Raw genomic sequence first — 15,456 nt, forward strand, 5'->3', positions numbered from 1 at the left:
TCGGATGTCTCCGGAGTGATGCATTGCGTTTGTGAATCCGTGCGAAATGTCGCCTAATAAACTGGAAATTCAGAAATGCTAATTTAATAACAGATATAAGTTCTCTTTGTCATAAAATTGATTTATATAAAAGTGGGGATATTGGCAAGCAACTCACGTCATGTGAACTTGTGAGGTTATACCAGGTGTTAAGAGATGTGTTGCCGCCCTTTAAGTTGCGGATTATGCTCTAATCTTGAAGGTCTCAGTAGTACGGTTTGGGAAAACAGCAGCTGCTAATTAATTCCACAAAGTGGCTACGCGAAGCAAGAAGTTCTTCGCAAAATGCGCCGTACCTACAACAAAAGCCATTATATTATATTCATCGCATTTTTATTTGCCTTAGCTAATAATTGATGCACATATAAAATATCTAGCCCCAAGCTAGGTATAACCTGAAATATAGTTATTTTTAAATGACAATAAGGGACGATACGAGCAGGACGTGCAGCTTATGCAAATTGATACGGCCTGCCCATTACAATGCAGTGCCGCCCATGATTCTTAAAAACCCAACAATTGTGAGCAGCATACATTTATTTGCCGATTTTATCCAAACCGATCGACATTATAACTGACATATAAACACCTGATACCTATATATTCGAAATGCAAACAATTCACTCAATCAACTTACGTGAGCGAGCACAAACTGGATTCTCATTGGTCAGGTAACAATCACACACGACTCAATACAGGCTAATGTTGTTAGGTAACGTGAATGCTAATTTACCCTTTTACTTACTTAAACAAAAAAAATCCGCATAGGCGTTCAGGGTAAATCCATGTATATCTGACTGCACGCGACTTTGTCCGCATATAATTCAATAATATCGCTTTCTGCCTACCTTAAAAAAATCTAGTTAAATTTAATTTGTACCATAATTCATGGATGATGCTCGAACCCGTGCCTATTGGGTTCCGTCTGGGCGCTCTTACTAACTGAGCCAACCGTGCGAGTGACGCATCGATTGAAATTTTGCTATGTCTTGTTCAACTCTCAGGTTGTGGCTCCAACTACAAGATCTACTTTACAGTTGATAACCTGCTTAACCGAAAATTGACTTAAGATATCGATCTTGCAAATTCTAAACAGTTTGTTATTGTTAAGTGTTTGGGTTCTGAGGCGCGCGTAGAGGCTTGGGTTCGAGTCCCACATTGTCTATGAATTTTGTAATGAAATGAAATGAAAATGAACTTATTTTGGAAGACAACTGACACATTCACACAAAAAAGTTATATTCACACAAAAATATGCTTAATCTAAATACTTAACTTACTTAATACAGAGGGAAAAAAAAAGCAAAACTTAATGTAGCAGTGGTCTTCGAAAACTGGAGTCAACTTGGTTATAGTTGTGTCCATACATTATGAGCACAACACTGATTTTCAGTGACCCCATTGTGTGACGTTTGGAGCTGAACTGACATAATATTTTAAAAGCAAAATATAATTTAAAATAATTTTGGTACAAATTAAACTTGTATATTTAATTCCAGAAGTAAGGGATATAAATAAAAAATAACAGACAATTCTAGTTAAAATACCGTGCTGTATCCCCTGGCATTATTTGTGGCTAACTACTAATGATTAGGTGAGAAATTCGTATTAATAATACTATTATGGAAGCCAGGTTTAATAGAATATCACACCTTCCAATAGTTTCCGTTACAATTCATCCTTTATCTGATTCAATTACGTCAGATGAAGGTCTAAAACCACATCGCTTGAATCAAAACGGATATCTAATTTGGTCGTTGTCGGATCGTGGATTGATAGTTAAATTTATCGACCTTGATATTAAGGTGTTGATAATTCCTATAGGATTATAACCTCAGTAATGTTAATGACATCAAAAAGAATTCGAACGGCCATTTTCAATAACGTATCTCTTGTTACGGATACATTGCTGTCAACGTTTAATGACAAGATCTTATTTAACCATAGTTATGTCCAGTATAGTTATAGTACAATGCTTTATGTCGATGGGTTATTGAAATGTAAGTAAGACTAAAAGGATATATTTGTCTTACCTCTAGTAAGTTAAACTAAGGATAGATAGGTAATTGAAAACGGCCGTTATAGAATACAAATTTTAACATTTTGGTACAGCGCCTCATCTTGGTTCTTCTAAAAAAGTATTTACAAAGAAGTGGTCAAGTCATCCGTTAAATATGTGTGCAAGTTTCATCTTAAATGGGCTAACGATTCTCAAGTTTTAGGTGAACATTCATACATGTACATTCTCCTTAATATACAATATTATGCTTCATATTATTTCATTATAAAAATATACAATAAGAAAATAAATCACTACTGTTAGTTGCTTGAGTATTAGGACGACGCACTCAGCTTCCGATACAGTTAAGTAGCGTTCCTTGTTTACCCGACAACTTACAATTAAACCTATTGTTGTATAGTTAGGGCTGCCACACATAAGTATTACCTACGAATTTTATATAAAACTAATGGAGACCGTCTTGTCCCTCGCGTGTCTGCTGCCCGTGTATGCATGCCTTCTTAAACGCATGCACTGGTAGTTAAAACATAGATAAAATGATACTATGAACTAATTTTGATAGTTCAAAAAAATTTGTTTAAAATGGCCTTGTTGGCATGTTCTAGAAAAAAACCTCATTTTCAATGTAACTCTATGGGAAATGTTTGAACCTGAATAGCTTTCTTAGACTAACAAATCTTAGCGGAATTAGCACTTAAGACACCACATAAAATGTAGATATAGTTGATTTCCGCGAATTAACGAGTAATTGAATAAAAAAAATTAGGAAAACGGTTGACCCTAAAGGCCATTCCTGACATATCCCGCTAATTCCATACCTACACGTTTCAAATTGTACTGATGACGATTTTGAGCTCTTCGAGCTAAAAAATATAATTTGTGTTATTTTGAGCTAAGAGTTAGCTGTTCTATATTTTTGAGCTCTTCCAGCTCAATAGTCTGATATAGGCTAATTAATAGAACCATATTTTATAAATCTTAATTTCAACCGGCAATAATTTTTTTGAGATTTCTTAAAATCTACCCTTCCGAATTGTATTCAGAATCTATGTTTGGTGTCGCCCTTTCGAATGGCACCAACCCCGAGCTTAAAACGTCGAGATCTGCTGCAAACTATATTTTAGAAAAACAGGGTAAAATTTCCCGAATTTTTGATTTTTTTTTATTTTCTTAGCGGGAAGTCAAAAAGTTCAAACTACAGCGGGCAAAGAAACCCCGATCAGTCAAACAAATCGACTACCACCACGGTATGGCCACATTCATAAGATGTAAAACCAAGGCATGAAACTTCAAAAGTACTTGTTAATTATTTTACTCCACGACATAATATTACAAATACGAATGGTGTTTATATTTCTGAGAGATAACAAGGCTGTCGACTTATTTTATAACTCGGCCGCAAATTGTACAAAGTTCCGCTGATATATATCCAACATATTTCTGCTTTTTCATTATAAATTCTCGACGCTTCTTGTTCATTTTCTGAAGTTGAAATGAGATATTTCTGCGATAATATCACTCAGTTAAACACAAACATGAAGGTATGTTATCATTTATCTGGAGTGTAAAACGGATACGAAAGCAAATTAATATGCTTGGCAAAGCGACTTTCGTACACTTCAGGGTAGCCCTGTTTCACTGCGACCAATTCGATCTATTTTGATAGCCACTGTCTCATTGCTAAGATGGATTCTGTTAAAGAATCGTATTGTATCTTACAGTGACTTGATGTATCTCAAGTAGTCGAAGAATTGGTCTATCAATAGAGACGCTACGCTTAAGCATTAAAGGACCACATTCAGAGAGGATGTGTAACGGGTTTTCATCTGCACTATTACAGAATCTACATGCTCAGAAATCTCTGAGGTTTTTGATTAAGAGGTGTTAGCTTAAACTCTGCCTACGCGTCTATTACGCAGAGTTTTCGTTTAGTTGTGTTTCGACCGCGCTTTGAATACAACGCCATGCAATGACAGTGTTCACTGGAAAAATTGTCCAAATAACAGCATACTCAAACTTATAAAAGATGGATTGTCGCAATTTCTGAAGTTCTTGCCCCGTGTTCGCGTCCGTCTCTTTCGCATCATAATCAAAATTCCGAGAACGAAATGTTATGAGCGTATACAATAGACTTTAAACCTTACTGCGACGAAATAAGGTGTTAATTTGTATGAATGATTTAATGCTATCTGTATAAGTTAATGTATACGGAACGCAGCTCAGGCATCTTTGGCGCCTTTAATTAGGCGATTGGGAGTCTAATTATTTATAGTAGGTACTAGGTATACAAATAGCTTAATACAATTAATTTTCGGTTTCATTTATTCAGCTGCTAATAAATAATAGGTCAGCTGATTACAATGATACTTGATCTTGTTATTTATGGAAGTTATTTCATCCTATAAAAAATCATATATTTTTCATTTTAAGTTCAAATTCACAAAAAGATTAAAATATATTCTCCGAAAGAAATGTGGGAAAAAATAAAAGAATTTGCTTTTAAACTTCATTTACACAATATATTATAAAAGCAACAATTAAAAATACATTTATTTTAATCAAAATTTGTACCGCACATTAGAAAACAATTGTAGCGAAACAAAACATTTACTAAAACCTATGTATACTTATATACAAACAAATAATAGCTAGAAAAACATACAAATTTTTATATATACGATGACAGTCTTCAGAAATCTAAGTGGAATCCAAAACCAAATCGCACTCTCCTTTGTCTGTCTATTAGTGTGCTAGCTACAAGTCTAACAACTCTAGTGTCATTATGCTCAACGAAATGAACGTCTTTTTCAAACGTGAATCCTCCACACCGCTGCGAGTCGATGAAAACTTTAAATTCAGATCCATTCCCATACATCTTGTGTAATGCAAAACCCATATTAGGTCCGTTCTTATTTTCATTCACTATTGTAGCTATCCTGAGATCTGGTGCTAACTGTTTGTACAGACACACTTGAAAACCTAGCTGGCTTACTGTCGATGATAGTGTAAGTGAGCCCTTCTCATATCTAGAACTTATCGATATATCTGGCAATAAAGGATAAAGAGGTCTCATACCACTTTCGATTCCAACACTGAACTCTGGCAACACTTTGTAAATAAATTGTGTAACAACCCTTAATGTTTTTGGATCAACATCCTTCATTGTGCAGGAAAACGAACCTATTAATTTGTCGGTTTCTTTTTCAAGTACCATTTCTGTTTCTGATGAAATAAGATCTTTGATTTTAGATGTTAGTTTAATTTCAATACCGTCTTCTAGCACTTCTTTGTAGGACGCTGTGGCAGAACCGGTTGAATCAATAACAAGTCCATCGCTGTTATTTTGCGTCTCCATTTCCTTATGGATGAAGTGTGAGAAGCATTTGTATGAATCTTTAGGTCTTCCGAAATTATACTGTTGTACCAGTTTCACCTTATCGAACAATTCTCTCAGGATAACTAGTTTTGTGCCAGTGAAACACTTTGGAAAGACGCTCTTAGCTTCAAAGTGAATATTACCCAACCTTGTCAAAACAGCTTTCTGCGGTTGTATAATAATTATGTCTTTCTTTTTTGGCAGTAAGTTTTGTAGACTGGTTATCCACTTGCTCAAGTCTTCCTTAAGGTTAGACTCGTTTATGTCCATTTCTAGTTTTGTTTTTATATTTATTTAATAATTTATATCTATAACACTGATTTAACGTCATTGACGTGAATGTATATTTTTGATTGCGTGATGACATTTATGGCCAGCGATAGAATAGGTAAGTTTTAAAAGATGGAGGTGGTATAGGAAGTATTAAATTTATTACTATTTGTTGGGAAATTTCGCATAACGTCGTCCTTTTAATATTTCGACCATCAAATCATAATATGAGCAGATAAATAGTTCATTGTTGGACAATTTTAATTAAAATACATTGTGCTGAAATTCCTGTTAATATTTAGACAATTTTAATTAAAATATATTGCTTTCAATATGATGTTTTTACCATAGACTATCAACATACTAACGTATAAAACAACAAAGCGTAGGAAACAAAGGAAGAGAATCTATTGCTACTGTAACTGATTTTGATGGACAAGTCGTACACAGTCAGCCACGCCTGGTATTACCTCCTTAGTATATAGAATATTAAACTAGCAAACTTAGATCATATATACGTCTAGATAGACTATGACAGCTGTGAAAATGTCGAAAAAAGACTTTAGAATTACCCTCTATTTTGAAAAATTCACGCACACTAACACAAAGTGTCACACAAATCGCGAGTGTAAGACGTTGCTTGTCACGCACACTAAAATAATATTCCTGCCTATTTTATCGATTCTCTAACGGCAAGATACTCTATCAAGACGTATTATAATTACCTAAGTTCTTACTATAATATAGTCTCCCGGTGGATTTCCATCTGAACGTATAATTGTGGTCAAACGTTGCTATTATACAAAAAATATAGTAATGATAGGGGCTGTGATTTAAGTGTTGTGTGTGCTATTACGAATAATGCAAGAAAAATAAAAATATTTAAGTACTAACAACATTAAAAATTCCTAGATTGTTATTAATACCGGGTCCCGTAGTTAAACTGAACGATTCAGACCATTGAAAGTTAACATACACACAAAAAATCAGCGAAGCTATTTAGTTCAGCGATACATTAAATTCCTTGTTACTATTTTATAAAAGAATATCTAGGTCTGTAGTCCGTAAACAAGAGTCCACTAGACTCTTCAAAAGTAAATATCTGTGTTAAAACGTTTATTTGAATGAAATCGTCGGAAATAAGCCATTAATCATTAAGTAAGATGAGGGTATTATGAAAATTAATTTCGAGATTGTAGAAGAAGGTGACAGTGGGCAGGTGGGGAAATGCTAAATTGTTAGGATGGAATTGCAATTTGCAATCAACTCTTAATTAAATTATAAATATAAATTAACAGTACAATATTATATAATGGTAGTCACTTTGTTTGAGTATATAACTAATTTTTTTTTAGGGTGATATTGTCACTAAATATATCATATATTTCCATAGAAAAGAAGATATGCAAGATTTTTTCTTTGAAAACCCTTAGATCATTTTTACGTCTGGATGGAGCCTCTTGCCGTATGACAACAGGCCAAGTTTATTATTTTAGTGTGCATGATAGCTACGTTTTACACTCGCGAAATGTCAGTCACTTTGTTGTAGTGTGCGTGCTGTGTTTTTCGACGTGTAATCACACATTGTCACACTGACCTGTACAAATACCACTGGACAGGTTGTTCCATATTATGTTTGACAGCAAATTTTTTGTGCCTATTTGATGAGCCACTTGCGAGCGTCCAGAGAACTAATTTTCACGTATAATACAAATCTGGCTGCGAAGGAACGTACAATAATCTGAAGTATGTTTGCATTTTGAATTAATTTCGTTCGTTTTACGTGTTCTTGTGAGCATCTATAGTCTCTAGTCTGTAAGAATCCCATTACATAATAGACACCCATTTTTACAACTCCAAGAACGTAAACATGCAATGAATGTAACATCAAAATGAAACATTTGATTGTTCGTGGTAAAAATGGAAAGTATATAGCAGTTATGAAAGGCATGGCTGCGCAACTTGTAGAAGAATAGAATGCTTATCAAACAAGAAGAAATTATTAATGAGAAGCTTGGAAGGCATGCAGCAAAGTAGAAATTTAAGGCGGTGGTATCGAAGTTTCGGCTGTTCCTTTAGCAAACAGATTGCTGAGATTCGTTCGCCATATTATTCAGCATCACTTTACCTGTGTCTATACATCGACCACTCTAGGAAATAACTTTTCCTATTTTTCGTATACTCCACACCTAAGGAATAAACATAACCGTTTATTGTTATTGTCAAATTATGCACAGATTAAAGCAAATTCGACGCGATAACAGTGCCAATATTCCACGAGTGCTTCTAATCTTGCTTGTCGATCGTTAAGGCAGCTTTTTGCGACGAACGTTTCGTGGACTCGGTTCCACTAGGGCTATGTCCTGAAAATCTTTTTTTTTTCTTTTTTATATCTGCCATGCAAGATACACGTGGTTTACTTGATAATAGACATATCACCACTTAAAGAGTATAATATGTGTATGTCCACGTTGTGCTAATTTTGCGATTTCCAAAGGAACGTGTTTAAAATAAAACTTGACGCAGATAATCACTGTGTTTTTGGTGACAGTAATTTTAATCAGCATAATCGTAATCTGAATGCTTTATTTAAATTTCTTATACAATATTTCTCTCTTTGATATCTTTAAATGTCTCTGGATCATCATCATCAGCCGGAAGACTTCCACTGCTCGAAAGAACTTCTCCCCCAAGGTATTCACCACGGTCGGTCTTGCGCTGCTCTCTTCCAACGTATTCCGGCGATCTTGACCAGATCGTCGGTCCATCTTGTTTTTATCCATTCATCCATCGGTCTACCAACACAGTGTCTTCCGGGACGTGGTCGCCATTCGAGGACTTTACTGCCCCATCGGCCCTCTGTCCGTTGAACTAAGTGCCCTGCCCACTGCCACTTTAGTTTCGGAATCATTTGAGCTATCTCTCTGTGTATTTTAAGCTTTTCAACATTGATGTGAATTAACAATTGAACTATGAGCGCTATCGTCGTCATAAAAAAGGGAAAATACACATTCAATAAGACTCAAGGAAATTCTCGATAAAATGTTGTTGTTTTAGGCCAGCCTAAGCTTCGTAAAATGTAACGATAATGTTTGCGAGTTTCGCAGGCAGCTCCTCGTTAAAATTTGTTGTTTTACGTTATAAGAAACGTTAAATTATATCCAACGTTTAGAATCATTCTGAACATGGCAGAACAGAACTGAATTTAGTAGCTGATGCTTTTTGTAAAGATAAATGATTAAATGCCGGAGAAAAAGATGATCCAGATCAAACAAAAGAGAAAAAAGCAGATCGTCGCAAAAAACTTTTGAACATAATTTTACTGTGTGCCAGAAAAGTCATCAAATTGCCATCATGACTAGTCTTAGGTAGTTACAGAGGAGAACCTCTGTAACAACCTTCTACAAAATATCATTAATGTATCACAGTTCAACTAAGTTTGCAATGCAGTTTGCGCAAACTCACGATAATAAAAATGACTGCCGTATTTTTACCAAATCTTTGAAACATAAAGTCTGTAGGTTTTTGAGAGATTTTGACGTTTAAGTAAACGTTCTGCAACGTAGTGTTGGTAGGCCCCCCCTCAAGATGGACCGACGATCTGGTCAAGATCGCCGAAATTGGTTAGATTAGGGCAGCGTAGGACCGATCGTCATCGCGATCTTGGAGGCATTTGTCCAGCAGCAGACATCTTCGGGCTTAATGATGATGATGATAAAGTAAACGTACCTGATGGACATCTAATCTTAGGAGACACTGGGTCCTCAGAGAATTCAAGCATGGTATGTCTTGCCTTAGGAAAGAAGATTTCTTGGCACACTACTAAACAAATACCATAACAAAATTGTCTTATTCTTACTCCATTTAATACTTATAGCTTATAATTCTCATTTTGCAAGGCGGCATTATAGAACAAAATTTGACGGCAATTTGTTTCGTCTTACAAAGTTTTTCGATTAAAATCCTTCTTGGCAATCGTTCGGAAGGGTTTGTGAGTATTGTTTAAGTTAAGCGGATTATTTAGCTGTGAGAGAGCAATAAATTTCGCTTAATGAAACACCCGGATTAATGATAAATTATTATTAACAATTTATACTTAATTGAAATTTGAAGTATTTTCGAGGTATATCTACAGAAGCTAAACGAACCGGTACGTTAGTTAATACTTCCATACCCATCGTACAAAATATAAGATTTTTTTTTATTGGCATTGCTGTCGTTTTTTTTGTAGATTGATGCGTTCTATAACACTGTAGAACATTTTTTGTTCTTCATCAATAGTTACCGCAGCGCACGCGATGACAGTTTTTTTACGACAAAATATTTCACACCTTGGGTTATATAATTCAATTTTTATAGTGTAATATGCATAAGTAACTCAGTGAAGATGCAGCTTTCAAATGGTGAAAGACTTTTTTAAATTGGTCGCGTAGTTTTCGTGTGAAAACATTACAAACATACATACAAAAACACAAATGTTTCCTCTTTATAATATTAGTTTAGATATGTAGATAGATAAACAAATAATTCATGAGGGATACCGAAAGAGACGAAATAAAAAGTTTGACATTGTTCCACTTTAAATATAAAAAAAATATCTAAATTATGGCGATGTGTTCCAGCGTCTAGTTGAGACAAGTTATGCCTACCAAATTCTTAGTGTGAATATCTTGCGGTTCAAATGCTTATACATATTTTGACAAGTTATCACGGTATAATGTTGATTAAATTTTTTTTATTACACACACTCTGCTAAACTTTCTATTCCAATAAATAATTAAATTGTTACCGACTAAAACTTAATATAATAAGCAGAACTCTCACAGAACTAACCCTAAACTTACACAATTCCATATTTCAAAGTTAACGACACTCGGATGAATGTATCGGTGTTCGGATCTGCGAGGAGTCATGCAATACTTGTGATGTTACCCCAGGGCTTAATATGTCTACTTCACTTTCGTGTCCAACCGTTAAGCCGTTCTGGCGAGCTCCTCTTACAGACAAACACCAATTACAACTTAGCATCGGTGTAATTAAATGATACTAGCTGCCAGTACAGACTACGTTCTGTCAAAAGTTATTTTTAAAAATAAATAAATATAATGTAATTTCCGAGTAATGCCGTTATTTATATCTCAACAATAAACGGCGATAGCGTACAAAAATAAGTTTCGTAGACTGCAATACTTTATAAACTTGATGATACTCATTCAAATGTTTTCACAGCCGCTATCACCGCAACCCCTATGTCCCTGCATTTTAAATCTTTCATTTAAAATACATGCTATAAAGGGCCATTCATCTATATTAAATGCACAATGTATTTGATGTACTTAATTGTAGAACGATTAATGCTGAATTGCTTAAAATCTCTTAGTAAATAAGCCATTATTTCTCGTAAAAGATAAAAATGGTTATTGTTGGTTATCCCTACGAGATAGATATATACCATCGTGTACTTTTTTGTACACCTTATTAATTTGTACAATACTTCAGTACATTTTGTTCTATCTCATAGGGTTCAGCCAGCGTTTGCAATGTAAGCGTAAAATGTAAATGTGTTTACGACATCATATTTCTGTACACCTCTAAAATTTTTAGTGTTTCTACTATATTATACATTTACAAAGTTTACACTTTGCTCTCAAATCACTCTATCTATTCGCCGCTTCTTCTCTCTCAGAGCGCCATTTGTTTCCGAAGCGGTGGTAGTATCTAGTAGTTTAAGAAATGACATCAAAAAGAATTCTAAAGGAATCAATTTTGAGAAAATAAATGCCTTTTATGCCTTTATTAAAAAAAATCGCATCAAAATCCATTCGTTTAAAATATCTAAGCATTCATAGGGACAGAAAGCGGGAAGCGTATTTGTTTTGTACTTGTTTACAATCATATAAGCAGTTTTATAATAACAACCCATATAGAACAGTGGTTAGTGATCCTGTCCACTAAGCTAGATGACCCAGGTTCGAATTCCGGTGGGTGCAAAGATTTATAGGATCTCAAATGGCGACCACGTAGAAGTGGAAGGAAGACGCAGTGTTGCTGGGCCCCCCCAATATGGACCGACGATCTGGTCAAGATCACTGGAATACGTTGGATGCAGGCGCAGGATCGGTCGTCGTGGAGATCTTTGGGGGAGGCTTTTGTCCAGCAGTGGACGTCTTCCGACTGATGGTGATTCTGATAAAAATCGTATATATGTAGTGATCTTGCAGCCGTAATACAGGCTATGCCCAGGGCTAGATAATTTGTGTAAAAGTGTGTTAATATTATTATTAAAAAATACATAAAATCCTTATAAGGTGTATGTCACATCGCTCATTAATTGTACGAAATATCATAAAATTGTAAATATTAAAAAAAAAACTGTGTATATTGTGTTTAAAAACGTTATTTTCTATAACTTAACGAGTTAACATGTGCAACCAAGTATTCAGTTCTAAAAGGCTTCTTGTCAACAGTTAACCATGTGGTCCGGTAAGAAGTCGGAGGGAGTGTCCGGCACTCCAAGTGCAGGGGAGGAGGAGATCAAAGTGGTGTTGGTTGGTGACACCCAGTGTGGAAAGACTTCGCTCGTGCAGAGATTCGTCTCTGATAGCTACGTTGAGGTAAGAAATACTCCATATCATAAACAGGATACCGGCTGGATGCGTACCGAAGCTTAGATAATGTACACATCTAGATAGAGCCAAATGCTATCAGACAATATGACAACAGGCTTGATTTATTACTGTAGTGTGCATGACACACTGACCTCTACTATATACCACTGGCGGCTGTCAAAGTGATTTCGTGCCTGTTTGATATTCGCCATTTTGGCGCTGTTGGCCATGTAGCGAGAGTCTGCGGTACTAAAACTAGTGATGACAACCTCAGCGAATATCGATAGATGTTCGGAAACTATTTACAAAATAAAATGTGTACTTTATAACGTTTATTAAAAGGCATTTATTTTCTCAAAATTGATTCCTTTAGAATTATTTTTGATGTCATTTCTAATAACTACTAGATACTACTACCGCTTCGGAAACAAATTGCGCTCTGAGAGAGAAGAAGCGGCGCAAGAAACTCTCCCAGCATTCTTTTTTTGCGCTCTTTTCAATAAAAATATACAATATTGTACAGTCATTTCTGTCCCTATAAAAAAGTCATAATCTAGTCCCAGGCTGTCCGATCATTTAGATATACAGCACTGGAGTAATAGGATTTACGACAGAGCCATTTTTTATAAAACATTTAAATTTATTTATAAATAATGCCTGAACATTGGCTGGGACTTTATTGTAGAAGTGTATACATTTACCCTTAATATGTATCTTATCCGTATTATGTATCTTATGAAGCCTACTAGAATTAGTTATTATTAGTATAAATAACACGGAAAACGAACGAAATTAATTCAAAATGCAAAACATTCCTTCGCAGCCATTTGTATTATACGTCAAAATTAGTTCTCTGGACGCTCGCGAGTGGCGCTTCAAATAGGCACAAAAAGTTGCTTTCAAACATATGGAACAGCCTGTCCAGTGGTGTTAGTCACTTTCTTTTATTATTTGTGTTGCTGAGAATAGATGCTGACAAGTCGCCGCATTTTTTTTGCTTTCACAGCTTTTAAGTCTGTGTAGATGCTTAAATTATTTATCTTTTACCAGTGGGAGGCTCCTTTGCACAGGAAGCCGGCTAGATTATGGGTACCACAACGGCGTCTATTTCTGCCGTGAAGCATTTATGTGTAAACATTACTGTGTTTCGGTCTGAAGGGCGCCGTAGCTAGTGTAATTACTGGGCAAATGAGACTTAACATCTTATGTCTCAAGGTGACGAGCGCAATTGTAGTGCCGCTCAGAATTTTGTGGGTACAGAGTAAATTTATTCAGAGTAATTTCATAGTTATAATTATTTTATAATACTTATTTTATAATGTGTATATAAGGGTTTCATCGTGAAGTGTGACCAAGCGATTGTTCCGTATTACAGATATCTAAAAAAATTAAACTGATACCGAAAGTGCGTTACCTAATTAACCCAGTAAACTTACCTACATCATATTTTTTTTTAAATCAAACGAAAAGTATCCAAAATTTTGATATTAAACACCCCCGTACATTTCGTATGAGATTTAAATCAAATCAAAATCACTTTATTCATGTAGGTCACGGAAATGACACTTATGAATGTCAAAAGGAAATATTTTTCTTATTGAATCTACCGCTACTTCGGAAAGAGTTGAGCTAATGAGAAGAAGTAGCAAGAAACTCATTGCCACTCTTTTATATCAAGATTTAAATTTAAGTACATCGATTTACAAATAATTTCAAATTACAATATAATATGTAAAATGTAAAATGATGCAACAGACACACTCAAACGTCAAATGTCTTACAGGAGTAAGTCAAAAAAGTAAATGTAAATTTATACAAAAGTTATTCATGCAGCTACTGTAAGCTGCATCATCCACATACACCATAAATAAATAAAGGTATTCTGTGAGCATTTTATAAGCGATTATAAAATTCTCACAGAAATAAATAAAAAATATATATATTAGTTATACAATCATTATTATATAAATACACATAAACACAAACATACAAATCTTATATATAAAACTAGCTGACCCGGCAAACGTTGTTTTGCCATATAAAGTATAACGCGATAGTTTTATTAGTAATAAAATATTGCCTATATTATAGCCTGTACATCATTTTGTTCTATTGTCAATAGTTTTTGCAGCGCACGCAAAAATAGGTTTTCGATTTTACACCTTGTGTTACAAAATAACAATTTTATTGCGGATCCCTATTTTGAAAAAAAAACATAGCCTATAGCCTTCCTCGATAAATGGACTACCCAACACTGAAAGAATCATTCAAATCGGACCAGTAGTACCAGAGATTAGCGCGTTCAAACAAACAAACAAACAAACAAACACTGCAGCTTTAGATATTAGTATAGATTCTCGTGTCCCGGTGTTTGTTACCAAACTCCTCCGAAACGGCTAAACTATTTTGTTTTAAAATTTTTGTGTATTTATCGACTATCGGGTAGGTCTGAGAATCGGCCAACATCTATTTTTCATACCCCCTAAATGATAAGGGTTACAAATATTTTTTTGATATTTATTTTTATTTTATTATGATTAAATATTAAAAAATACATACAACTTCAATTTTCACCCGTCTACGATCAACACCTTTTATTTGTATCGCGATTTTCATATTATTCTGTTCCAATCACAGATTCGCAATATAGTCCAGTAAAGAAAAGTTTTAAATCGACATTTTTTTCGGAAGTTTAAATTCTCGATCATATTTCCAGTTTTTTATGTAAAATAAGGATACAGAGTCAAAAAATCGAAAATTAACTTGCAGGGGTTGTAAAAACAATAAAAACTACCCCCGAAACAGCTATTTGGCGATTTTCTTCGATAATATATTTTTTGGCAAAAAAACATTCAAACAAAATCGATAGATAATAAAAAAAATCTACAAATTTGTCTATTATCACTTTCCTCGTAAATGCAATAGAAAAAGAGATATTTACATCTAAAAATTGCAATTGAGCCTGCTGCTACTGATAAAGGACCCTATATTTTAAAAATTCATAAAAAATTAAAAAATTTTTAATGTTTTTTTTAAATCTTTTCTATTTTTCATGATTGACATTACTAGAGATTATTTTTAAATTATAAACAATTGCATTTTTTAACTTAAATTTTTTATCATTAAAATTAAGAAAAAAAAAA

General features: G+C 34.4%; 2 protein-coding genes across 2 annotated transcripts in view; one reads left to right on the top strand and one right to left on the bottom strand.

The window, feature by feature from the left end:
• Positions 1-15,456, top strand: part of LOC126965263 (rho-related GTP-binding protein RhoN-like) — a 122,645-nt gene that overhangs the window by 49,316 nt on the left and 57,873 nt on the right. The window contains exon 2 of the mRNA XM_050808765.1: positions 12,173-12,319. Coding sequence (XP_050664722.1) covers positions 12,179-12,319 — 141 coding nt within the window. The 5' untranslated portion in view covers positions 12,173-12,178. The remainder of the gene's footprint in view (positions 1-12,172; positions 12,320-15,456) is intronic.
• Positions 4,552-5,787, bottom strand: LOC126965258 (uncharacterized). Its single transcript, XM_050808758.1, has one exon. It carries the CDS (start codon positions 5,703-5,705, stop codon positions 4,749-4,751), a length of 957 nt encoding a protein of 318 aa, XP_050664715.1. The 5' UTR covers positions 5,706-5,787; the 3' UTR covers positions 4,552-4,748.

This window comes from Leptidea sinapis, chromosome 7 (genome assembly GCF_905404315.1).
Source record: "Leptidea sinapis chromosome 7, ilLepSina1.1, whole genome shotgun sequence".
In the NCBI taxonomy this organism is placed as follows: Eukaryota; Metazoa; Arthropoda; class Insecta; order Lepidoptera; family Pieridae; genus Leptidea; species Leptidea sinapis.